The sequence below is a fragment of the Chelonoidis abingdonii genome, chromosome 3, assembly GCF_003597395.2.
Source record: "Chelonoidis abingdonii isolate Lonesome George chromosome 3, CheloAbing_2.0, whole genome shotgun sequence".
Taxonomy (NCBI): Eukaryota; Metazoa; Chordata; order Testudines; family Testudinidae; genus Chelonoidis; species Chelonoidis abingdonii.
Genome location: NC_133771.1, coordinates 120,425,718 through 120,452,756, shown reverse-complemented (window position 1 = coordinate 120,452,756; position 27,039 = coordinate 120,425,718). Strand labels below are relative to the sequence as shown.

Below are 27,039 nucleotides of genomic sequence, written 5' to 3'. Positions count from 1 at the left end.
AGCTTTCCTGCAGCATGACAGAAGGTGAAAAGCACTAATAATTTCACCTGCTAAAAAAATAGAATGCATTTTTTAAAAACATAAAACATCTCATTAAATATTGACTTGATAGAGACTACTCGTGCTTTGTATGCTTACCCACTTTCCCGCATCAAGGACATACTGCTCAAAACCCTGCCAGTTTGAACCCCTTTGAGCGTATTTCTTAGAAAGATATCCAATCCTGATTTAAAAACTTAAAGTGACAGAGAATCTACTGCACCCTGAGGTTCTAGTTGTTAATTACCCACTGTTAAACATTTGAGCCTTGTTTACCGTTAGAATTTTTCTAGTATCAGCTTCTAGCCATTGGATCTTATTACCATAGAATAAAGGCTGAACTTGATATTATTTATACAACTTTTCCAGCTCTTTATGTCTGATTTCTTCAGCAAGGATTTTACATATAAATTAGTTTTTTCACAAGTAAAATGTAACGTAAGGAAAATCATGCAGTATAGATTATAATTTCTACCTTTATTTCACATTTCAGAGTCTTCACAATGCTTACAAAATATTCATATCCATTATTGTTTAAGCTGTTAGTTAAGCAGCTGACTTCCAAATTGGTTATGCACAAAATATTTCATACTTTTAACTTCCCTAATCCAGGGAAAATAAAACAGTTTGTGTCCAATGCAGATTTCAAGAGGAAAAAAAATACAGTACATTATAGATTTTCTTCCTATATTACTTATCAAATATAGTGTAATACAAGGAATAATATATCATGTAAAGCTGTATTGCAAATCCTGCATTTATAACCCACAAGTACATATTCAGTTCTTTTAAAATAATTTCTCTGTGAAGGAATGATCGTTTCTAATACCTTGGTTACACACTGTGGACCAAATCCTCCTTGCTGTTCTCATTCAAGTAGACCATTAAAGTCAATGAGCAAAGAGGGCAGGATTAGATGCAATTTTTCATGGGCATGTTACAACAGAAGACATTATCTGCAAGAGAGAACTTAGACACTATAAGCCTTTAGAGTACAGTGAAGCCTACTGAAAAGCTAAATAAAAACAATAAGATCTAATACAATAATAGAAGCCTGCTCTCATAAAAGAGTATACTTTTACATAGGAACATAAGAGCGGCCATACCGGATCAGATCAATGATCCATCTAGCCCAGTATTTTGACTCCAACAGTATCTAGTATCAGACCTTCAGGGGGTGTGGACAGAACAGGGGACTTTAGAGCAATCCACCCCATCTTCCCCTCCTAGTTTCTGGCAGTCAAACATTTAGGGTGGCCCCTAAGCATAGTGTTTCATCCATGACCATCTTGGCTAATAGCAATTGACGGACCAATTGACCATGAACTTATGTAATTCTTTTCTGAACCCAGTAATACTTTTTGTCTTCACAACATCCACAGCAATGAGTTCCACAAGTTAGCTGAACATTGTGTGAAAAAGTACTTCCTCTTGTTTCATTAAACCTGTTGCCTATTAATTTCATCGGGTGAGTTCTGATTGCTGTATTATGGAAAGGGTAAACAATACATCTGTATTCACTATTTTAGGGCCATATCCTGCCATCACTGGAGTCAGATGGCATTTTCCAACATAGTAGTGTTCTTAGTTTACTATAAAAATAAAATGCTGTATGCAATCTGTATGGACAATGTGCATCTCTAGCAATTAGGTTTAACTTCTTAAAGTGAAAAAAAATGCACATAAAAAGAACAAAAGCCAGTCAGTCTGATATATTCAAATTAATTTGCCTTTAAAGTTAGAGAGCAGGACAGGTTGTTTAGCATTAGTAGTAATGGTTGCAAAGAGAAAATAGCAGGGTTAGAGACTGCAGCAATAAGAGCAGTTATGGTTACTCTGGGCCCATTCATGAGAGGTGCTGAGCACTGCAATGCAATGCAGTCCCTCCGCTGCCTCTGACCACAGAGGAAGTTTAAGGTGTTATCTACTTTGTCTGTTCCTGAGAACTGCTCCCATTAACTACAGCTGTGATTGCAGGTCCTCGGTACATGCGCAAGATCAGGCCCTCTAAGGATCAGGCCCACTGTAACTAATACCTCTTCCTGTAATCCTCCATAAGAACCAAAGAGATCTTAATAAGCCAGGAATGGTGGTGTTGCACAGCAGCAGGGCCAGATTAAGGCAGGGGCTTTAGGGGGAAGCAATCTCTGGACCACTAAAAGGGGTGCTCAGGCGAGCTGCCTGCCTGCCATAGCCCAAGCCTGTCCCAGAAAGGGCTGGCTACTGGCATATCTCTGTGGCCCTTGAGGTGGCGGAGGAGGCAGCTCCATGTGCTGCCCATGCGCCCAGCGCTGTCCCCACAACTCCCATTGGCTGATTCCCAGATAATGGGAGCTACAGGGTGGCACTTGTGGGCACAGGCAGCGTACAGAAACCTGCTTCCCCTTCCCACCCAAGGGGCACGCAGAGACATGTTAGCAGCCAGCCCCTTCCGGGAGTGGCATGGGGCTATGGCAGGCAGCCTGAGCCCTGCTGCACCACCGGCCGGGAGCTGCCTGTGGTAAGTGCCTTCCGGCTGGAGCCTGCACTTCACACCCCCTCCTCCACCCCATCCCTCTGCCCCAGATCAGAATCCCCTCCTGTACCCAAACTCCCTCTCAGACCCCACACCTCCTCTGGCATCCCAATCCCCTGCCCCAGCCCCCTCCTGCACCAAACTCCTTCCCAGGAAAAAGACTTGTATACAGGAGCCCCACAAAATCTATTAGCCCCAGGCCCACAGAAGCGTTAATCTGGCCTGGCACAGCAGGTGGTACTCTCTAAACTGTGTTCAAATCCATCACCTTAGAAATGAACCAGCTCCCATTGCAGATCAATGTGTCTGTACTATCTCTGTTGCTTCCAAGCTTTGACTTCTCACATGTGAGTGTAATCGGTCACCTCTGAGCCAGTGGGCCAGTATGTTATAATAACTCTACAGGTCTGACAGTCCAAAATGGGCATTAATCTGTCCTAAGCATCTTCATACTCAAAAGCAGTTTCATAATTATAGACTGAAGGGTTGAAATCCTGGAGTCAATGGGAGTTTTGACATTGAATTTGGTCAGGCCAGGATTTCACCCTAGATGTCTAAGACATTTTCTTTTAGCAAAATGCAAGATTTCACTGTACTACACACCAGGAAGGATAAAACACTAGTACAAATTGAGAAACAATTTAAAGAAAGGAAATGAGTGTTCCCATGCAGAAACAGGAAGCTCAAATAAAAAATAGTTGCCATTCACGTTGTTTATCTTGGGGACCAAGACTAGTATCCTTGTAACCTTATAGGGTAATAAAATGTGATCCCTGCTAGGTTGCAGGATGAAGTCCTTTTATAGAGTTATTCTTTTTTCAGTTGGTTAGAAATTTCTCCCATTGCACAAATTTTGGGATACTCCTTTTTTGCTATATTTTTGGGAATTTGTTGTAAACAGGACTGGCCAGTGGTCATTTGGAGCCCCCTACAAATATCAGAACAGGTGCCCTAGTACCTGCCACAAGACTGTGACACTAAAATCACTTTAAACTCTACTTCTGACAAGGGATTCCTGAGCTACAGGAAACCCTGTGGTTCAGGAGGCATAGAAGCAACCCAGAATGTAAGAGATGAAGGAAAGTATCTAATGAAAATGTAAGACTCACAGACAAATGTACAAAAACAGGGTTTCTAACAAACACAATGAATTAGTGAACTTTGCAGGAAATTAGTAACTGATTATCAACAGAGGTTTCCTAATGTGGTTTGTTTCTTCATTTAAGTTGCCAGTTTTGTAGACTGCAGAAGTTTCTTTCTTCTAAACTAAAGCCTTACAATGATTACAAATTAAAGGTATAATATAGATACAGAATTACATTGCAGACCAGTTAAGTTGGGGGGGAGGGTAAGATCCTTGTGGCTGCAGGATACCACACCTTGCCCTAGCAAATCAACACCATCTGCGTATGTCCCTTCTGTTTGCCTGTGGCATGCCGCAGCACCAGGGAGCTTCCCAGAGGCCTTCAGAGCATACAGAAAATCTGCTTCACACAACAGAGAGTCCTCCTTTTAAAGAAATAAAGGAAGACTCCAGTTCAAGAGTCTGGAAAAGCTTTAATGATGGTCTCATAGGCAGGAGGAGGTGTTTGTGTTGAATGACAGATGCGGAGGCTGTTGTTGGACCAGTGGAATTCAGGACGAGTTAAGCTGTTGGTGGTGTTCCCCACAAGGGTAGTGGTGGTGCTGGTGGGAGACAGAGTAATCAGCTGACTGTTAGTTTCCACAGGGAGCGGAGGGCATTGCAAAAAGGGGTGGAAGGTGGAGGCTCGGAAGCTTGACTTTCTTGGGAAGGAGTTGGCTTGCTCCATGGAGGCTTGCCGCTGGAAGGTGAGGCTGGCCAGGCTGAGATTGCTACGGCGTTCACAGCTGTTGTTCCGGTAGAATCCAGTCCTGTTGGCAGCATGGCCCTGAGAAGAAGGTCTGGAACGGCGGCTAGAGATCGACGAGCTCCACTGTGAAATGTGTGCGCTGGCTCTGCGACGGGACAGGCAAGTAAACAAAGCCCAGATTATCCCTCCAATCACCAATCCAATCACCATGGACACCGAGAAGGCTATTATCATCTGACCTAAAACACAGAAAATAAACAGCAAGGTTGCTTTATTTACCATACAGACTATTGAGTCTAGAAAATGAATTTGATATGGCAATATCAATAAGGATTAAAGATATTCATTTAGTGACATTATAGAGGACACAGGCAACTTGTAATTACGCTGGAACAGAAATACAGGGTTTGATGCTGATCTCACTTACACTAGCTTTTAACAGTGTGACTCCAGTCAGTAACTCCTGTTTGATATCAATGAGAGCGAGAGAAGACTGGAAGTGGAAGGTACTCATGACCTTGCAGGAGGCTGTTAGTACCTATTACAATCAGATGCAGACCAGATGTACAGCTGTCATAAACAAATGGTTAAGGGTTAATGTCTCTTTTACCTGTAAAGGGTTAAGAAGCTCAGTGAACCTGGCTGACACCTGACAAGAGGACCAATGGGGGGACAAGATACTTTCAAATCTTGGTGGAGGGAAGTCTTTGTTTGTGCTGTTTGTTTTGTTCGTTGTTCGCTCTTGGGACTAAGAGGGGCCAGACATGCAACCAGATCTTTCTCCAATCTTTCTGAAACAGTCTCTCTTGTTCAAAATAGTAAGTACTAGCTAGAAAAGGTGAATTAGTTTTATGTTTGTTTTTTTAACTTGCAAATGTGTATTTTGCTGGAATAATTTTTACCTCTGTTTGCTGTAACTTGTATCTTAGGCTAAGGGGGAGGGAGTCCCTCTAGTCTAAATGAGCTGAATACCCTGTAAACATTTTCCATCCTAGTTTTACAGAGACAATTTTTACTTTTTCTTTCTTTAATTAAAAACTTTCTTTTTTAAGAACCCGATTGATTTTTTTTCTTGTTTAAGACCCAAGGGGATTGGGTCTAAATTCACCAGGGGATTGGTGGGGGAAAAGGAGGTGTGGGAAGGTTAATTCCTCTCTGTTTTAAGATCCAAGGAGTTTGGATCAGTGTAGCCTCTCAGGGTAACCCAGGGAGCGGAAAGTCTGGGAGGGGGAAGGAGGGGGAATGGTTTATTTCTCCTTGTTTTAAGACCGAGGTTTGGGTCCTGGGTCCCCCAGGGAAGGTTTTGGGGGACAGAGGGAGTGTACCAGACACTGGAATTTCTGGTTGGTGGCAGCGCTATTAGATCTAAGGTAGGAATTAAGCTTAGAAGCGTACATGCAGATCCCCACTTTTTGGATGCTAAAGTTCAAAGTGGGAAAAATACCTTGACAACAGCTCTACCAGAAAAGGACTGAGATGATTTTGGTCAGAGGTGACCACTGAAACACAAAAAGCTAATGGACATTTTCCTCCTCCTGACCCCCAGTTTTGGGGACATATATATGTCAAGCTGTCATTGCACAAAGCATAAAATTTCTAGCCTTTTTACACTCGCCTGCACTCTAATAATCAGCATTGAGAGGCTCTGGAAAAGGACTCTAGCTAGGATAATTTTCTTCCCCACATGATCAGGTTTTTGTATTAGATATTAGGAATGGCAATATACAAAAACCTGTAGGAGAGCACTTCAACTTCCCTGGACAAACAACAGCAGATTTAAATATAGCCATCCTGCAGCAAAAAAACTTCAGGACCAGACTTCAAAGAGAAATTGCTCAGCTTCAGTTCATTTGAAAATTTGACACCATCAGCTCAGGATTAAACAAAGACTAGCCAACTACAAAGGCAGTTTCTCTTCCCTTAGTGTTCACACCTCAACTGCTAGAAGAGGGCCTCATCCTCCCTGACTAAGCTAACCTCATTATCTCTAGACTGATTCTTGCCTGCATATTTATACCTGCCTCTGGAAATTTCCACCACATGCGTCTGACGAAGTGGGTATTCACCCATGAAAGCTTATGCTCGAATATGTCTGTTAGTCTATAAGTTGCTACAGGACTCTTTGCACTTTTTAAATGCTCGGTGGATTTTCCTGGTTCTCCATGCATGGTAGGGCGCTCTGTGTGCAATCTGGGCCTAGTAGCAGTCAGATTGCAACAGACAGACAGTTTACGTTAAGATAGGATGAGTTGTGCCTCTCTGTTCGGGGAGCAGCCTGTTTTGTCTCTCTGTTTTTGGTTCCTCTGTTGATAAGGCTCTAGATTTTAAGAAATAAAATAGAGTTACAGTGCAACCTTTCAAAAATATGTTTTTATCTAATCCTTCTATGTACATGCCATGAACATAACATGTACCACACCAAGAGGGTGAACAAAGGTTTCATTTGAAAGGCTTTAGTTTCAAATAGTAAATTTTAAAAGTAACTGTAAGTTATTGGTGATTGACATACATGGGTAGACTTGATAGTGAATTTCCAAACTTTTCTCCAATTAAGGGCTAGAGATTATCCCTATCCACCTCTCAACACCTACCCTCTGCTTTATGTCTTATTCAAGGTCCAAGGCAGAATTCCATTCGCTGGGCTCAGAGGACTGTGGGGTTTGCTCCTTCCCTTTACTCCCAGGTAGAACACTGCTCTGCCAAGGGTGGCACAGTAGAGCTGGGCTCATGACTAACCCTACTCTACTAGCAAGTTGAACTGACCCTCTAAATGGGGGAATACGTAGTGCCCTACAAAAAGATGTAGTAGCAGGTGTGCAAGATGCTTCTCAACGTAGCAGCCTGCAGGGAACTTGGAAGTTGGAGCATGGGCTGCAGGAGGAAAGAGTTTGGAAAGGAACAAATTAATCAGTCAGTGTGCACATGCTGCAAATACTAGCTGAAGTTGCAGCACCTTTGTAAAGAGTAGCTTTAATAAAGATGGGGTGCTAAAACACTTTGTATAGTGAGCGTGCTGAGAGCCATTGAACCAAACTGTAAACCCAAGGTAGTCAATAGGCAGATTGTGGGCCAAATCTGGCCTGCCAGATGTTTTTGAATAGACCCCGAAATATTTTTATGTATTTATTAGCATTATTATAATTTTACTGTTTTCTCTGAAGTCTGGACCTTAACTATACTTTGATCAAGAAATCTGGACCTTGACAAAAATAACTGACTTAACCCTGTATATAATAGAAACTTCTTCAAGCCAGTCAGCCAGTCCCCTCCCCCCAACCACAAACACCCTGTGTTCCAGCACCTGTGAATAAAGAGCCAGATTAGCTTTCCAAACTTGGAGTCCACTCACATTATTAGCTGCCCCATGAAACATCTAAAACTCCCCCTGGCATGAGACAACTCCTTACTGTGGACTATGACTAAAGCACCTAATTAAAGACCATTGAAGTCAGCTGAAAGATCCCTACTGATTTCAATGGCGTTTGGATCGGTCTCAGATACTGCAATCTACTCTAAGATTTTGGGCCACCACACTCTTTTATTACTGTTTTATTAAAAAGGAGAATGATTTAGTAACCTATCTGAAATTTAACAAAGGTTTCTGTTTGGGAACATTAACCTAGCGTCAGGTAGGAGAGTCCTTGCTTTGAATTCAAGTGCACAGCCTCCTGTAGAGAAGGATTTATTCATGCTAGGGCAAGCCTCTATTTCTCCACAATAATTGGGAGTGATTCCCTCCCCCACTGAAATCTCACAGCAGCTACATAGAACATAAAACAAATAAATGAAGTGCTATGTGTCAGACAAGAAAATTCTGCTTTCTGGGGGCTCTAGCAGATTCATGCACAGAATATGTCATATTCAAGCTGCTTGACTTTGGTTGGGTTGAAGGAGGATGCATCAGAAAGCATCTGTTGTACAATGAAGAAGGATCATTTTTGTCCCTTCCCTTTTTAACTTCTCTCCCTCTCATGTTCCTGTGAGCATTTCCTCCCTTGTGCTGGGACAGTAGATCAGCATGTGCTGATGAGACAAAACTTGATTCAACCCAACACATGAATACTATTTGGAGACTCATTTTTTCCCAACTGCCCAATCCACAAAATACAGTGTTTTAAAGCTGGAAACAATGGTTGATCAGGTATTTTTCATCTCAGGCAAGCAGACTTCCAGACTGCAAGCCAGCCAAATGTTCTTCTTCATCACAATTTTGCCTTAATGCTAAATGAAATAATCTGTGATATGGAAAGCCATATTTGAGCAGGTGATGGATATTTAATGTAGAACACAGACTAGTGGACAAAACATGAATTGCACCTGCATCCAATCAGCAAACTCTTAAATAACTGGAATAGAGAAACTGTGAGGATTGTGATTATTCTGCGACGATAAAGCAGTCTCTTCTCAAGTTGTCAGCTGTAGTTCATTCTGCAGTCTGATTCATGCAAGATCACAAGCAAACAAACTAAATAAATTTTCCTAGCACTTATGAGGTAAGGAGTTGAACCTGCTAGGGTTTGGACTTTGCTTCTAAAAAGCCCAGCAAGATCCTTGAGGCTCAGATCAATAAGCCAACCCATGTGGCACAGAGCATTGTTGTTGTGTGTAGTTTGCCAAAACAACATCTCTACAACTGACAAGTGTTTAGAATGATTCTATTCCCGCATCTTTATCACTGATTGCCAGGTCCAAACAACCCTCTGACTATTTGTAACAAATCCCTGATTCAGTAGCCTGGGTGAATCAGTGGGTTGACAGAATGAACCAGCTGTGATCTTTGTCATGGCAAATGTTGGGAAAGGTCACAGTGTGGTAATGGTGAAAAGAACAGAAATGATTGTCTGCAGCACGGACTGATTCAGGTAATTGGGACATTGGGAAAACAAACAGATGTTGCGGAGGCTTACATAGCAGGCCTGGATGGTGCTGGGTTAAGTAGGCAACTATCTAACACTCTTCTACCTGAAGGGTTTCTAGAAGCTTCTGGAAATAATTAGCCAAACTGAATCAATAATAGGAAAATCATGAGTCCCTGAGGTGTAGTTATTATGTTTATCATCAAGAGAACAATGTTCATGAACAGAAAGTACCGTGGTTTAAATTTCATAACCAAGCCACCTACCTAGAAACAAGATTGCCCTCTGCTGGCAATCTACATTGATGAAAATAGAGCAATAGATAAAAGTTTAGATGTTGTTGTACTAGAAGTACTCACAGCAAACATTCAGGAGATGGAGAGCACCATGACCAATGCTCTATTTAGTAATTGCCAGAAACTGAGGAGGATTGTGATCTCTCTGGTGTAGGCTCTTGGGTTAGTATTCTGCTCAGACTTTGGAACCGTCATGTGAAGGGGAATGTTCAAACAAACTTTGTGAAGTATTGTTTACAAGGGATTTGTGAATGTTTGCATTAAACTCTATTTTAGGATTGGAGCAGTAAACTTGCTTTGTCTCTACGTTACTAGCCTTTGTTCTTGATAAAAAGCTGAAAAGAAACGTTTAAGATGTCATATGAAAATCATAAAAACCAAGTGAGAGCTCACTTGATTTCACTAGTGACCAGCATTGAAAGGGATAATAACGATAGAGTAATTCTAATGACCAAGAGGAAACATCTAAGATCAAGACATCAACGTGTTTATTTCCTAACATCAGCACAGTCATGTAAAGAATTAAGCAAAGCAGTAACTGGCTCTTCTAAAGAATCCTGTGTGAAGGCAGTTGTAGAAACTGTTACTTCAGGGCTTCGGCCTATTTTCCTAAATGCTGCTGAAATAGCAACATATGGTTTTCATCTGCTCACATGTGCAGTGCATGAGCCTCTTGCACAGCATTACTGTCTATCTTGTAAAAACAGAGTTGGAGTAGCATGCACTTTTAAAGAACTTAAACCAATTGAATGTACTGATACAGTGAACATAATTCCACAGTGCAATATTGCATAACCTTTTATTGTAGTAACTACTTAGCTAATAAGAATATCTTATAAACCTGACAGTAAAATTATTTACAATTTTAATATTTAATATTGTGGTTAAAATGGAGACTTCACAAATGAAGAGGGATTTCTTTAATGGAATACATGGTAGTTAGCAGCACATTACAATAAAGAAAATGTACAGTATTGGATCAAAGATGCAGATCTTGAACTTGATGTAAGGACTTGAGAGTATGTGATACTTTTAAAAGGTCCTCAATATTAACACATGCAATTCTATAAAATTTTTGTTGTCTGCCTGATGCTGAAGGACATCCTGTTGGAACCTAAAGCATTAGAAAAATTTCTCAAAAACAGTCCCTCATTAAGTAGAAATCTGTTACCACTGAAATGCTGCCAAGGTCAGTGGAGAGAATTCTGCTGATGGATTTAACTTCTGCATCACCAGTTCAAAAATATCCCATGTGTTTCCTTAATGAATCAACTTATATTCTCCATTACTTGTTCAGACTGTCCCATTTCCCCCCATTCTTTCCCCCTCTGTATTTCTTGTTTTCACTTGGAGATTGTCTCATTTTTTTAGCAATTAGTGCATTTTACTGAATACTGACTTCAGGCTGGTAACACAGAGAGAACCCTAGACTAATCTATACAGATTCTTATAACACTCTCATCACCATAATATCTGATTTCCAGCCACTAGTGTTAAATTTAGTGTAGCAGGGAAATTAAAAATTGCATCTTCTTTTTTTGTGCATGCCATTTTGAGAATACAATGCTAAGTTCTCATCCAGTAGTAATTGGCAAGGCATCTTCTAAGATTTTGAGAAGTAAAGTTTTAGCTTTTTGCATTTAGAAATGGTAAAGGTGGTTGGTTGTTTTTGAAGAGTCAATAGAGGGTTGATTGTGGATCTTATAATGGAGCACTGGATGCAACCTTAGCTATAATATGGCTACCAGAATCTCTATAGTCAATAGTTTAAATTAACTCATGCAAGAAGTTAAAATTCTGCTATAAAGAGTGAGGAAAATACGAGTCAGTACTAAATCTTATTCCGTATGACACTGAACTTCTTTCACTTCCTCCCTCCACCCCTAGTTACAGGGCATAAGATTGGGTTATGTATGGAAGGATAGTCTTGTAAAGCAGAAGACTGTGACCCAGGCAACTTAGTTCTATTTAGTGCTCTTACACATATTTCTATTGTAATTGTGGGCAAGTCCCCCTGCCTCTCCATGCTGCAGCTTACTCATCTGGAAAATGAGGACAATAACTCTTATAATAATAATACATAGCTCACAGGAAGACTGAAGCTACATTTATGAATGTAGGAGGAACACTTTGTTTCGTGCACTTTAACATTAAAGTACCCCTAGGTAATCAGATGGAAGCCACTTGGTAACAAAGTATTATTCTTCAAAAGACTTTAAAATGAGGGCTCAGTAACAAGACTAGCTGAAGAACAGTTCTTGGCCCCATGACATGCTGCTCAGATCTGATACTGGGTCCTGCTAGATTTTGACATGTGTGATCCCTAAATCTAGAATTCACCTGCATGTAACTTATCCTCCAGAGACGAGAGAGGACAAAGAAAGATCGTTTCCTTGTGTTGCTACTGGTGCAGACACATTCAAACACTGACTGAGTCCTTGGCAGAAGAAATACCCTTGACCTCCTCCTAAAACTACTTCCAGGGTTTGGAATCTTTTCTCAAATGAGAAAAATCCGTGACCCTTTGGGGAGCTATCAGCTGTGGGAATAAACAACAGCCCTCAACTAAGCAGCACAGTAACTGTTGCACACTTTTTTTTGGCAAATATAGTGTAAAATATATTTGATTAACTTAAACAAGTAATACTATTAAGCAACGTTTTCTTGGCCTTTCTCCCCCCTACCACTACACTTGCTCCGTGTTCCTCCAGTGGAACGATTGAGCCCTGAGAGCAAAAGGATCAGGAAGGTAGCAGTTAGCCTAAGGCAACATACATAGCCTGCAGGGACAGCACACAGGCATAAGATCATGCCCCATCACCATTACAGGGTGTGTTGTTTTCACCTAGCTACAGCCACTGTAATGTTTACCTCAGGTTTAGCAGAAGAATGGCAAAGGGAAACTAAGTTCCCAGTACAAAGCACACAGTTTCTCTGTCTGGTAGGTTTGCACCTATGTAGCTTCTGATTTGTTTTATCTGCTTGTCTGTGTAGATCCCAACATTCATCAGTGACTTCATCTGAATTATACCAAGGATACATTTGGTGTCTTCTCTGCCAAATCTCCATCCTCAGCAGCCCCCTGATAGTGACATCAGTGCAGTTACACCAGTCTAAAACTGGTCTAAATAAGACTCATCAGAAGAGAGTGCCTTAGTGATTTAGTTTTATATTTACTGAAGTTTATATAAATGATAATAGTCTATATTTGACATACGGTAATGAAGGGGCTAGCTAGAAAACAAAACACAATAACATAGCTGACACACCTCTGTCCCTCCCAAGGAAATGGTGCCTCCTTTCAAATTATGACCTCTACTCATACTCATGATCAAATTGGGAGGAAGTTTCAGCTTCCTGCAGTTGTTGGGTGGGTTGCAAAATTGGCAAACACAGTGCATGGGTGAATAAAAAACTGCTTCTGGTGCTCCTTAGTAACACAGAAAGACAACAAAAACAGCAGCCAGAGAGACATCCTGCAGCAATGCTGTCAAAGACATAAGAAATCTGACTGACAAACTACTTACAAATCCCTCATTCTCAAATATTGCTGGTGAGTACAGACACTTGACATGTTGGAAAAGTGGCTGGGAAGATGAACAATGGCTCCCTTTTAAAATACATCATAAAAATAAATCCTGTCTTTTAGTCTTTACGTACATGAATATTTCTAATAAATTTGTGGGGGGGAAAAACCTCAGGCTCTACAGACTGATGAGAATCACTGCTGTTGGTTTGCCAAAGGAATGGCACTACATATAGTTGCCATCACCACAAATATTGTAAGAGCAGGGGACCAAAGTTCAGCACTGCAATACCTAACTGTAGGCCCCTTGACAGCAGAGGAATCCTCAGCCCTAAGTTAGGCATCCAGGCTCCCTAGATAGATTTAATCATAGAATATCAGGGTTGGAAGGGACCTCAGGAGATCATCTAGTCCAACCCCCTGCTCAAAGCAGGACCAATCCCCAGACAGATTTATACCTCAGATCCCTAAATAACCCCCTCAGAGATTGAGCTCACAACCCTGGGTTTAACAAGTCAATGTTCAAACCACTGAGCTATCCCTCTCCCTATGGAAACTGTTAGGTGCTTAAGCAAGGGATTCACAAAAACTAATGTGATAAGTGAGGAGTCACCTAATCTAGACAGTTGGAAATGCCAAGGGGACAGGAAGTCTAGGACAGAAGGGAGGCACCTATCTTCACTTGGAATTCACAGCTGTGAACCCACGGCTGGAGCTCAGCACCCAAGCCAAGTCAGTCCTTTCTTGCAACAAAGTTAGGAGGAGGTGAGCTGCTGTTGCCACACTTATAGCCTGCTGGTCAGGGCCCTCACTGCTGATATGTATGACCTAGGTTCAAGTCCCCACTCTGCCTGATTTGGAATGGCAACTAGAGCCCTGGGCTCTTTAAATTGCTGCCAGAGCCCCTGGGTAGCAGAGGTGACCAGGAGGCACAGGCAGTGATTTAAAGGGCCCTGGGTTCTGCTGCATTTGTGGCAGCTGGTGCCCCAGGCCCTTTAAATCTGACTTTAAAGGGCCTGGGATTCTAAAGACCCCACCCCTTCTGGTTGAGGCCCCACCCCCTGCTCAGGAGTCCTGCATACTGGTAAATCCTTTAAATTACTTTCATCCCTGACTATAGCCCAATGGTTAGGGCTATGAAGTCATTTCAGTCCTCTAAAGAACAGTTAAATATTTCCTACAAAGTGAAACAGCTTCAACAAAAGGCCCACTCCTGAATGCCCTATATCCCAATAGGTAGGGCACTCATCTGGGAGCTAGGAAATGTAGGTTTAAGTCCCTGCACTGAATCACACAAAGTGGGGACTTGAACTCACATCTCTTACATCCTGGGTTATAAAGAGGAAGAAGCAGGCTTACTAGCAGCTGTATTTTGTGTAAAGCCCAATCTGATAAGCCTGCACTTAGGCAGCCTCTGAGCATGCCTACTGGATTAGGTCCCATAGGTGAGATTGGCAAGGGAATGCTTAGTTTGAGGATCTCACCAGGGCTTAAGCGCTCAGTAGTGACAGAACTAAGTTGGCTTTGTGCATCCCACTGGCAGAAATGTAGGCATCTATCAGACTTTACAGGCATAAATGTAGGTGACTAGGGAATTTAGGGACCTACAGGGTTAGGCAGCAGCTGAGCAGGGTTTCTGAAGGTCTAAATTTTGGATGTGGGCACTAATCTGGCAGTTAGGCACCTAAATCCCTTTGCGGATCAAGCTCTGACTGAGCACTATTTTCATTTTCCAACTGCCTTTCATTTACATCTAGTAGTGTCAGCCTAAACAAGAACAAATATTTGAAATGAAATCAGTGTCTCAAAGAGTTTAGTGTGGGGGCAATTATAACAGTGCTATACCTTGTGTCACTTGGTCTCCATTATACCATGGTCATTGCCCTAATCCCCTCTGATTTAAAGCTAAGATCCCTGGCCCAGCCTGTCCTGTAGCCACTCTATGTCATACTACCAGTCAGCGGTGGCAGCAAGCCCTTGAGGTCAAGGATGAGCTCCTCCACAGGTTTTATTTTTCATGGGTCCTTTGGTGACTGAAGAGGCTCATTGTCAGACATTGCAGGTGGTATTGGAAGCAAAGGTGCTTACCTTTGTTTTTGCCAGTGGTTGCTTTGGAAGAGGTGTGTGTTGGGGGGGGGGGCACTCTGCCAGTTTTGGGAGGAGATTATTTTCAGCATATTTATACACTTCTTTCATATTCTAGTTATTGAATGTCTTTATTGTTGGTGTCTTTACTATTTTAATAATGATTCAATTGTTATGACCTACAACATTCATTATCATGAATTACAGTATATTAAGATCATTGCAATCACCTACAACATATCTTCACTAACATCCCAGTTAAAGACATTATGTCTCACTGAAGCTTTCCGGATGAAACTGTCAGCAATCTTATTTACATCTAGGTTCCCTGGTATTATTTTGATGCACATTAAGGGCTGCTACATTATTCAGTTGCATCTATCCCATTGATGGCTGGAGATAATTTTTAAGTCTTCTGAAAAAGGCCAATGAGCATTCCACAGTTCAGGATGATACAGGCACAGTGAGAAGGATTCTTATGAATTTGCAGTACTCTGGAAATACGGTGTTCCAGACTAACGCAAATGACTCCAGGATATCTTTACAGATGGGTAACAGCTAATTTAGGCACCATCATTTTGTATGTATAGTTGGGATTATATTTTGCCATGTGTATTACTTTGCATGTAACATTGAATTTCATCTGCCATTTTGTTGCCAAGTCACCCAGTTTTGTGAGATCCCCTTGTAACTCTTTGCAGCCTGTTTTGGACTTAACTATGTTGAGTAGTTTTGTATCATCTGCAAACTTTGCTACCTCATTGTTTACCCATTTTTGCAGATCATTTATGAATATGTTGAACAGCACTGGGCCCAGACAAGCCCCTTGGGGTACACCTCTATTTACTTCTCTCCATTCTGAAATTTGGACCATTTATTCCTACTCTTTATTTCCTATCTTTTAACTAGAGTGCCTGGGAATGCTTTCAGGATCATCTAACGATCCTTAATTTAATTTAACGACAAGCCTTTTGTTATCTTAATCACCTTGTCTCTGTTTATAAACAAACTTCCTGCCCCAAGTGAAGAAGTTGTTAGCAACACAGAAAACACCACATTCTACACCCAAGTTCTGACTGTTGGGCACTGGGCACCCACTACTTTTTTCTGTGGGTGCTTGAGCCCCAGAGTATCCACGGAGTCAGTGCCTAGGGTTGAAAGACAGGGTTGGGCCACGATTGCTGCATGACTGTTGTCTTTCCTTTCTTTTCTGGCATTTTCCTGCGACCAGAGCAAGGCGATTTTCCTCAAAGGTGGAGGTTCCCTCTCTGACAAGTCTTCGCCAATTATCCCTATCCTAAAATACTGTCTCCCACTGTGTGGTATCGATGCCACATCTCTTGATGTTTTTATCTTGAAGGTGTCTTTAAAGTGTTTCTTTTGACCTCCTCGTTTCCTTTCTCCTTTGCTGAGTTGGGCATACAGCAGTTGTTGTGGTATGCGTACATCAGGCATGCGCACACACTGCCCACTGTAGAGCCACTGCACAGGATGGAGGCAATCATCTGGTCATGGAGAAGTCTTACAATGATGATAAATTTGCTTGGGCATACAAACTTTGACATGATTTTCCACAGAGCCTCATGGTTGACAGAGTCGAAGCTTTTGGTCAGATTGATAAAGGCCATATAGAGCTCCTGGTGTTGTTCTTTACATTCCTGGATCTGCTAGCTGCAAAAATCATGTCGATGGTGATGGTCTGAAGCAGCACTGGGACTCTGGAAGTACTTCCTCTGCAAGAAGGGGCAGGTGATTCAGTCAGATTCTAGCAAGAATCTTCCCAACGATGGAGAGAGGGCAATGCCTCAATTGTTGCCACAATCAGCCCTGTCCCCCTTTTTGAAAATGATGACAATGTTAGCATTATGTAAGTCAGCAGGGATTTCTTCAATGTGCCAGATTTTGAGGAGCAACAAGTGAAGCTTGTTAGTCAATGTTTCTCCCCCACTTCCAGCTGTTATGCCATCAGGACCCGGTGCTTTATTCTTCTTCATTTGTTTAATAGCTCTGCAGACCTCCTCAGGTGTTGTTGGGTTGGCAAGAGTTTCCCAGATTGGGTACTGAGGGATGGAGTCTATGGTGTCATCCGTCACAGTCGATTCTTGATTTAGAAGCTTTTGGTAGTGTTCCTTCCAGTGCTTTTTGATGGATTTGTTATCTTTAAGAAGGGTGCTACATCTTCGGATCTCAGATGTGTGAGGCCACATGGGCTAGGTCCGTACAGGGTCTTTGTCTCACAAAAAAAGCTCTGCATATCATGTCTGTCAGTGAATTTTGGAATTCTTTTGCTTTGTCCTCCCACCATTTGTTTTTGATTGTTCAGATCCTCCTTTGAACTTCAGCTTTGAGCTGATGGAAAATGTTCTGCTTCTTACTGGATAGTGGTTGGTTTTGCCAGTCACAGAAAGCTTCTTTCTCTGGTCCAAAGAGGCTATAATCTCAATGTTGTTGTTGTCAAACCAGTCCTGTTGGCGGCAGGTAGCAAGGTCAATGGATTCCTCGCAAACCTCATGGATGGTCTGTTTTAGGGCTTCCCAGTCTCCAACACTTGTGTTGTCATTTCCAGGTGTGCATATGGCCAGTTTTTCACTGAGGTGTGTTTGGAAGTTCTCTTGGTGCACTGAGGATTGAAGTCTTTGAATGTTGTATTGCCATCTGTGTGATTTGGATTGCTTTCTATGTTTTGGTGCAATCCTGACAGACATGACTGACCTCACTATACCACCAGTACAGATCACCCTAAAGTCAATGTAGATGGGAAGAGGAAGACCCTCAAGTGGTGTAGAGCTGGTATAATAGCTAAAACACCAACCCGCCTCACTTCCACCAGTGTAAGAGAGGTAGCCAGTGTATGAGGGGATGCCAGGATATCAGAATCATTAGGCAGCCCTCAGGCTGTTAGCTTATGCCTGATCAGATCAGCAGCTAGCCAGCCCAGCACTTCGGGAGTGCAGTGGTGAATAGCTGTACTGTGCACTCCTCAGCTGTACCTGAGGATCAGGGCCTAAATACTTTGTGGGTTTGCATTGAATTATATCAGCTTCAATAAAGAAAGCAGGAAATTGGCATTTCATCCAAAGTGACCCATCTTGCCCCAGAAGCCATCTAGCAAATGTTACACTGAGACCACTGGGAATATACACATTCTAGATCCCTCGTCAGAAAAAAATAGCCTTTCCTGTGCTTTCAGTCTCCATTAGACAAGGTTTATATTGATTACAATTACTATATTCATTTATATTGCAGTAGTGCCGAGAGGCCCAAAGGAGGCCCCGTTGTGCTCACACTGTATGCGCATTCCTAACCAAAAGGGCTTACATTCGAAACCGAGTTTGCAATCAGTCATCCCAATTGCCACAAATGCACCTTGTAAACACATTGTCACTATGCTCCAGTAATAAGAAAAACAGAATTACTCATACAAATGAAATCTTTTGCTAAGTGAAAGGAGAATTTTTATCACTATCAAATGCATGTCACAGTGTAACATTTCCCTGTGGAATTGGAGGAATGTCTTGGAGGCACATTGTATCTGAGATTGCTGATAAGGTGGAGAAAAAATATATAAGGAGTTATCTAATCACACTCTAGGATTCCTTCATAAAGCTGTTTAAGTGTTTCAGTTTTGGTGATATAGGTTTTCTTTCTGTACCTAAAATAGATTTATTGTTAAGCAGTTACACAATTTTTGTGTATTTCCAAGGGATCACACACAAAAAAACACATCAGTATGCCTCTTTGTCTATCAGATTCTGTGTTCTGTTGTAGGTATCCCCAATTATCATAGTATTTGAGTATCTCAGAGTCTGTAATGTATCTATCCGCACAACACCCCTGTGTGGTAGGGCACTGCTACTATCCCCATTTTACAGAAAGAGACCTGAGGCACAAGGAGACTAAGAAACTTGCCCAAGATCACACAGGAGGTCTGTGCCAGAGTAGATGTCCCAAGTCTCAGGCTAGGCTCTAACCATCAGATCATCCTTCATCTTTATTCTACAGCACTCTGAATTGGCACAACTATCAGTGCCCCAAATGCCACCCATGGCTATTAATGAAACACTGTCTGACAGTGTAATTCTTTCCATAGAAAGTCTCTACTTGCTGCAACCAGATAGAACCAAGTTCTGGTTGTTCCCAAGAGAAGACAGCACTTCTAATCTCTCATTGGGTATGATAAGAATTAACACTTCACCCTAAAATGGGCTCCTTAACCCAGGAATCTGAATACATTTCAGAGTATTCAATCAGTGAATAAAATCCTGTCCTCTATTGCACAGGTTCACTGCTATGGAAGAAGGAGTGTCTCCTCGTCACCCTCTCCAAGTACAGCTACATAGTAGCTGACATGGTACACTTTTAGCCATCTGTAGTTTGATAGAACTGGCGGGCTGGCTAACTCACACGCTTGTGATTCATAGCTCCAAAAGGGCAGAGTCTGCCAGTTGGGAGGGTGTGGTCAGTGTGGGGGGTTATATGCTCCTATTGACAGTTTATGAGAGATGCTGACACATTGTTCTAGGAAGAATTTAGGGATATTCTGACTCCTGGTCTTACAAGCTCACTAAATCTCTCCCCTCCGTTCCCTTCTCCCCCACCCTCCATGTTGCTTAAAAGTACCACCATTTGCTTTGCCCTCTTTACTCCTCCACATCCAGTTGCTAAATTTGGCTTGATATTTACATAAATACTTTACTGAGTTGATCTATATTTTATATATGGTAATTAATTAAAAAAAACCTGCAGTGAGGTTGACAATTAAAGATGGCAAAACAAATTAATATAAATAATTTTAAGACAAAGAGAGCAACATCAATTCATCCACATTGCACGTACTGTACTATATATTGATAACCTGCTTACCTAGGCATCAGAGAATCCTGTGGCACCTTATAGACTAACAGACGTTTTGGAGCGTGAGCTTTCGTGGGTGAATACCCACTTCGTCACCCTCCAAAACGTCTGTTAGTCTATAAGATGCCACAGGATTCTCTGCTGCTTTTACAGATCCAGACTAACAGGACTACTCCTCTGATACTAGGCATCAGAATTACTGCATATGTGCATTTTGTGCCATCACAATATCTTCAGTTGCACACAAAAGGCTCCATCATGGCTCCTAGCTACTAGTTCATGATGGGAGAGGTGGAGAGCCCTACTGCCCCAGGGAGAGCTCTGGAAGGGATTGTACTTTGGGATGATACAGCATGGCTGGATAGTTCTGCCGAAAGGCTACAGCCCTTCTCCTCCCTACTTTGGTCCCATGGGGTTGCTACCACCTACAAGGATTTGTAAAGATTGCAGTAGTCTCATGCCTGCCCAGGAGGTGCAAGGCCAGAAGAGGCTCCTTACACTCTTTTCCCACATCCCAGTTGTAAATCTAGGCAGGAGTCAGTCTTAATCCAGCCCAAAGATTCTGCAGAAGGAGGCCGCAACTGCAGGGGGAAAAAGAGGTTCTTAGAGTTAAGTTACCCCTCTGCAGTAAGTGGGGTGATATGTTTCAGCGGTTTGACATCTTTTAATCTTTGGGTTTTACATATTATAATAAGGGTCCTAGAAAAGAGACAGAAAGAAAATGATTGCAGGGAAAGTTGCAATTGAGGTATTAAGCCATCCTTCCCAGAGACAGGTTTGGCTCATCCCTACTGATTAAAACACCATTTAAAAAAAACAGCCATTCCAGCATGGAACGATTAAAAAAGGAAAACCAGTAATACTGTTTCAGGAAACAAGGCTACTAAGGGTGACGCAGCACATGGAGTCTGAGGCCCTGATTGTGGGGTGTGTTCCAGCTGCTTTGTTCCACTCCAGCTATGCAAGGGTGCCCTAAAGCTGGCTTAGCTGGCCTCTTGGGGCGTGCCCCTGCATAACAGAACTTCAGGTGGTGGGGAGCTTTTGCGCCTTGCCCTCCCACCTCCTATCTGCTGGCACAGGAATTGTGTCTGGCCCATCATACACCCTAGTGATCATGGGCTGCCAGAACAATGGCCCTTTCAGGTTGTGCCAGGGATCTGGCTCAGCACAGAACAGCCCTGGGACTAGGTAAGAAAATGGTGTTAAAGCCACCATTACCCTGCCTCCCCATGTGACTCAAGGTTCTGGGTCTCAATGTCCGTAACTATAGCAAGATAGTAAGTCAGCTGTGACATTCTCCAGGGTACAAACTGGACTCTTGGACAGCTGTGTGCCCTCAATTCTCCAACCTGGGGTGCCATTTACAATGCTTCACTGTGAGAGCAACCACTCCTGGCCTACTCATACACAGCCTTCACCAGGTAAATTACCCCCAGCTATACTGCAAGAGTGCTTCAGCCAGCCTGCCTGCCACCCTTGAATTATACTGCAGCGCAACACCAGCAAATTCCCAGTCCCAGATTTTCTCCCAGAAATGTGTATCTTGTACTGCCCAGCACCCTCCTGGACAATACAAGTTCATATAAAGCCCATCATTTCATTAATAGAAAATGATATGCACAAACCTTGTTATTTCAAGTGGAGTTTCCCAAACACTTCAGTCCAAACACACTGACTTAGATAAAACAATAGAACAAGTTTATTAACTACAGAAAGACTAAGAAATTAAAGTAATGATTCATAAAAGTCAGAATTTGGTTATAAGAAAATTAAAGGTAAAATACAATTAATAGCTAAGTAAACAAGCTAAAGTGAATTAAAAGCAAAGGCTCTCTATCACCACAAGTTTAAAGCAGTCTGTCTGGAAACCTTTCAGCCAGGGCCCTTCCCCCAAGTTCTATGAGGCTTCTTTTGTCTTTCAAGTATTGGTGATGCCATGAGTAGAGACAAGAGGAAAGAGGTAATCAGGGGCGTTTGCTCCCCATTTTTATAACAATTCTCTTCTTTGTGAATCATCTCCAGCTGGAGTTCAGGTGACAGCCAGTCTGTTTTCACAGGAACTTCCATCTGTTCCATTGCCAAGATGTAAAATTATTGCTCACACCCTTCTTCCTGCCAAAGAATGGCTGCTTACCCAGGTGATAGTCCATCTGATTTTGTTGACACCTGGCTGAGGCATCAATTTGCCTTTTGTCTCTGAGAAACTGGCCTGCTTTTTTAAACTTCGAGCCTGTCTTAGTCAAGCCATACAGTAAATAATATGTTGCCACACATATTTTACTAGGACAGTAATGATCAGCACATTATGAGTTTTCAAATGATACCTCACAAGGCATAGTTTGTACAAAATCCATCATAGTCTTGTAAAAAAGGTGGACATTGGGATATAGACTGTCACAGCAGTTGTTGGAACTGTTAGGCTGTACTGCTAAGGGTAGAATGGAGGAGTGCAAAAAGTGTAGAAGGAGCATGGGGGAAGTGAAAGTGTGCCTAAAAGGAAGTGACAATGAAAAGAGAAGTGAGAGACACAGTAGGAAGAGTGGGAGACTCACTCAGAAAGTGGGGAATGGGAGACAAACAACTATTCACTTTGAGAGTGAGTTTCTAAAAGAATTCTGGAGGAAGATGCCCCAGACTATGTTCCCAAGATGCCATATTTAGTGAGTACACTAGAAATGCACATATATATTAGATTACCCTACAACATTTCATGCCAGCATTTCTCTCCATCAGTAGTATGTCCGTGAGATCTATGAGACCCGTAGCCACCATTCTGACAAGACTGGCAGTCTGATCCTTCTTTACACAAACTGGTACTACTGTTATCTTCACACCTAACTCCCATTTCCCCCCACAGAGAGTATATTGCCAACAAAAAATCTTGGCAGGGGGTAGACTACATGCAGGGGTGGCTCCAGACCCCAGCACGCCAAGCACGTGCTTGGGGTGGCATGCTGCGGGGGGCACACTGCCGGTCGCCGGGAGGGCGGCTGACGGCTCTGGTGGACCTCCCACAGGCGTGCCTGTGGAGGGTTCGCTGGTCCCGTGCAGCTTCGATGGAGCCGCGGGCCCAGCGGACCCTCTGCAGGCACGCCTGCGGGAGGTCCACTGGAGCTGCGGGACTGGCGACTGGCAGAGCGCCTCCCGTGGCATGCTGCCCTGCTTGGGGTGGCGAAATGTCTAGAGCCGCCCCTGACTACATGACCCTTTCAGTCCCTTCTAACCCTATGATTCTATGATTCTATAAACAGATGGGATCCAGAAAGAGAGAACTGGCTACAGGGGGAGGTTTCTTCTTTGCCAGATTAGTCCAGCCAAGTTGTCCGAGACAGGCATATGCTTGCTTTCCAAGTGGGAAAAATAATTCCTCCTTGCAACCAGGAAGCACCTCTTGAGATCTCTTGAATTGGCTAGGGAAGGAGCAGAGCTGCCAGAGGCTACAACAACCTGGCTAAGTACCTCTAGGTGACAGAAGGAGAAGGTATCACATCCTATCACATGTTTGCTATGGTTTCCCTATTAAATAGAGAAAGTTTAGTGACAAGACCATGACATCTATTACAAAACTCATGGAAGTGTACACTAGGAAATGAGGATAAAATAAATCTTTCTATACTTAATAGAAAAACTCATGATTTTTATTCCCACAAAATTATTCTGTTTACAGTTTATTCATGTATTTGTGCTGTATATTGGGTTTTGGGAGTCATTTCTCAAGTTGTTTTTTTATGATGTGGACAGCTGTCTAATAGGAAGTGGACTGAGACCACTAACTCAATTCACATAACATGACTCAAACCAAACTGTGCACATATGTTGCTCCTATCATATATATCTATACAACTTTGCTTAGCTGGTTTGATGCGGTGCTCATTCCGCACCTCACCTGAAGGGTTTAAGATAACTGGAAAGGGGCTAATTAAACTAAGAGGCTGCACCTGGGGAAGAATTAGGCTGGACAGGCAAACCCTAACAGAAGATGAAGCTCAGCTGAGCAGGTATAGGCTGGCCCTGTACAAAGCCAGCAAGCTGAGGCCAGAAGGGGGCTGTAGCGGAAGTCATCTGTAGTTAGTTCCTGGGAGAAGGGAGGATGTTTGGGGTTAGACAGTTAAATAGTACACTTGCTTCCTGGAAGAAGAGTGTTTAGGCTGGAAAACTGGGGACAGAAATAGAGCAGAGAGGTAGAAAGGTGTCCTGGAAGCAAGCAGACCATAGTTGCTAGACATTCGGTCCCTGGATTGGAGCCTGGAGTACTGGGTTGGCCTGAGTTTCCCTTACAGCCACTGGGAAAGAGGCCCAGGACCTAGCCTTGGATTGGAAAACTGTCTGGAGTGGCATGAAGATAGCTGATCTAGTGGGACTTTAATACCCCAAAGGGGAAACACCAATAGCGACCTGCCTGGAGGGCCAAGTCATGAAAAGAGAGCGTGCTGAGTCCCAGAAAGCAAAAAGAGCAGCAGTGAGAGCAAATGACAGAAAGGGGCATCAAATCTGGACGGAGCTTATCCCCTGAATAGCCAGAAGGAGGTAACCTAGTGGGGAGTGAACATGTGGGCTTTTAATAATATACTGTGGCATGGACTGGTTTGGAAAAGAATAATGTGTGCTCAAATATAAACAAACAGTAAGTCTCGCAGTGGAGACTTGACTATGTTCTTTGTTTTAAAATTCTTAAAATCACTTCTAAAAGAGCTATAGTCTCAAATTAACAGTGGAAACTTCAAGAGTTCCAGAAAACAGGATTCCTGTAGATAATTTCCAGAGTGTGATACTAGCTATTGGACAATAGATTAATAATGATGGTGAATTGTTCTAACACTTTTTACAGTACTTAATTTTGTCCACCTCTAGTAAGCCCCTGATCCGCAAACAATTACACACACACTTAAGTCTATCCATTTATTATCCCATTGAAATGAACTGGATGACTCTCAAGAGTAAATTTAAGACTGTGTGTGAACTACTGCAGGATTTGGCCCAAGTAAATTTGTTAGTGCCCACAATCCTATATCCTTCTTTAAAAAGAGAGTGGAAAATGTATTCTTAAAGTCAGACTTTCCTGAAAGCAGCTATGCTATACCCTCAGTTTAACTGATGACATCTCCTGAAAATCAGTGTCATTTGATCACCTCTCCTATTCCACCCGTTCCCATGTGATATGGCAGGAAAGAAAGAAGTGCCAATCCCACTGCTATGTCCCAAAACTATTGGGGAGAGAAGCATTGAGCCAGAGGCATCTCTATCTTCTCTCTGTAACCATGGAAGCCCTTCAACGGGAACACTGGCTGGTTCACTGAGAAGTTGATCTACTGTGTGGGTGTCACCACGTGGAGGGAATTGTGGTGCTATGCAATATCAATTCCTTAGCAACAGCACAAGAAATTTTTTATGGAAGTGAATGCTGACTCTCTCAGCATTATAGCAACTCGTGCAGGTGCTTCTCTGTACAGTCAGCCAGGAGCACTGAACAATCAGGGGTTTGGCAAGCCCTGGGAGGCACCCAAAAGTGAGCAGAAAAATAATAGCAATACAGCTACTCAGCGGGCCATAGTGCCAACACTAGGCCCCAGGGGTAAAGCAGATGCCCAGCCCGCAGTGCAGATGAAGGACCTTGTCCACGGACTCCTCTGCCTGGAAAACCACAGTGCCTGTTGAGTTAGAAACTCTGGATTATGAATTCACAATGTCTCATGTAACTTTGCCCTTTTGATGGATTTTTCCATTAGAGAGAAAATATAGTGCTCTGGATACTTGGCTAAGAATGGAATAAAATCTGGGGTTTACGATAGATAGTGCCTCTTACTCAAGGATTCTCAAAGTATCGGCTATATGAAAGCACTTTTTCATTCCTATTCTGAAATAGCTACTTTACAAAAATATGCAGTTTCACTCTAAAAACTGGCAGCCATCCTTGCTTCAGATACCAGAGGACAGTACCTGAAACAAGAAGAGCACATCTATAAAGTGCACGTATCAATACAAGAATCAGAGATTGGCACTCAGAGGTCTGTTACTCACACAAGGTGACACAAAGGAACTCCCGCAAATGTGTCCCATAAGCTTATCTCCCACTTCACTCCCAATGCATCCTCATAGTAAAGCAGGTCTCTGTTGTTTTTACCGTATATTATTTTGTAGGTTTACATATTGCAAGGACTCCTGTAAAGATCACAAGGGATGGTAAGACTAAAATAGGCAAATATACAGTATGTGACTTGTGTAATGCAAATCAGGGCAAGTTTTAGGACTTTTTGGAGTGAAGGGCTCTCCATGATTGCTGCTGGTGGTTTGGGTTTTTTTGCGTGTGAATCTACCTACTGAATTTTTGATATTACTAATACCCCTGTCTTATACCCAATATATTTTGGTTAAGAAACCCTTCCCAGGTTTTCACAATAGCACATTAGAGTTAATGGACAAAGGACAGGTCAGATTCTGAGAGACTGTGAAGACGAGTTGATTTTGTGAGGCTCTCAGCTTATTAGAAACCTTTCACAGCTTGGAAAGACAACCCGATTATTCAAAAAATTGCACTTCCTTTAGTCTTTGCTACATCCCTTTCATCTGAAAATGGGCCAAATCCTGCTTGCTTTCCTTATACGAGCAGTTTCATTAAATTACTGAGATTAGGTGCTTAACAAGCCATTGAAATCAATTGACAAAGTCTCATTGACTTCAGTAATGGACTTTGGATCCGACCATGGGTGAGAGTTGGTCCAAAAACCCACCTGCTAGATCTCAACTGTTTGGATTTTTCAAGAAACTATCCTGACACTTCATTAAGGAGCATTTGGAAAATATTTGCACCACAAGAATAAGTAATCCATTAATTATTTCAGTGGTAATAATTCTAGAAATCTGCCCCGGTGATAACATGACATTTTACAAAGTAATTGGTGGCATACTTGTGTTATAATTGCTACTAATAACACTCTAGTAAAAAAATAATCTTACCCCAAAAGTTTGGCGGCCATGAACTATCCAAATGAGTACTGTTTTTATCCATAACATCCAAAATAATAAATGCGAAATTGGT

At 42.3% G+C, this 27,039-nt stretch overlaps 2 protein-coding genes across 2 annotated transcripts in view; both read right to left on the bottom strand.

Annotated features, from left to right (window-relative positions):
• The window catches only part of VIP (vasoactive intestinal peptide), a 53,464-nt gene extending 26,441 nt beyond the window's left edge, over window positions 1-27,023 (bottom strand). Inside the window, exon 1 of the mRNA XM_032773076.2 lies at window positions 26,958-27,023. Within this exon, the coding sequence (XP_032628967.1) occupies window positions 26,958-26,977 (20 nt within the window). The 5' untranslated portion in view covers window positions 26,978-27,023. The remainder of the gene's footprint in view (window positions 1-26,957) is intronic.
• On the bottom strand, window positions 498-27,039 carry MYCT1 (MYC target 1). Its single transcript, XM_075064064.1, has 2 exons — window positions 26,958-27,039; window positions 498-4,625 (listed from the first exon to the last, which is right to left on the bottom strand). The coding sequence occupies exons 1-2, from the start codon at window positions 27,007-27,009 to the stop codon at window positions 4,093-4,095; spliced, it is 585 nt and encodes a 194-aa protein (XP_074920165.1). The 5' UTR covers window positions 27,010-27,039; the 3' UTR covers window positions 498-4,092.

Bases quoted from the DNA above. Each gene is read 5' to 3' on its own strand.
- MYCT1 (XM_075064064.1), bottom strand. From the start codon at position 27,009: ATGGATAAAAACAGTACTCATTTGGATAGTTCATGGCCGCCAAACTTT. The intron at 4,626-26,957 runs GTAAGATTATTT...TCTGTGTTTTAG, and splicing joins ATGGCCGCCAAACTTTTGGG to GTCAGATGATAATAGCCTTC.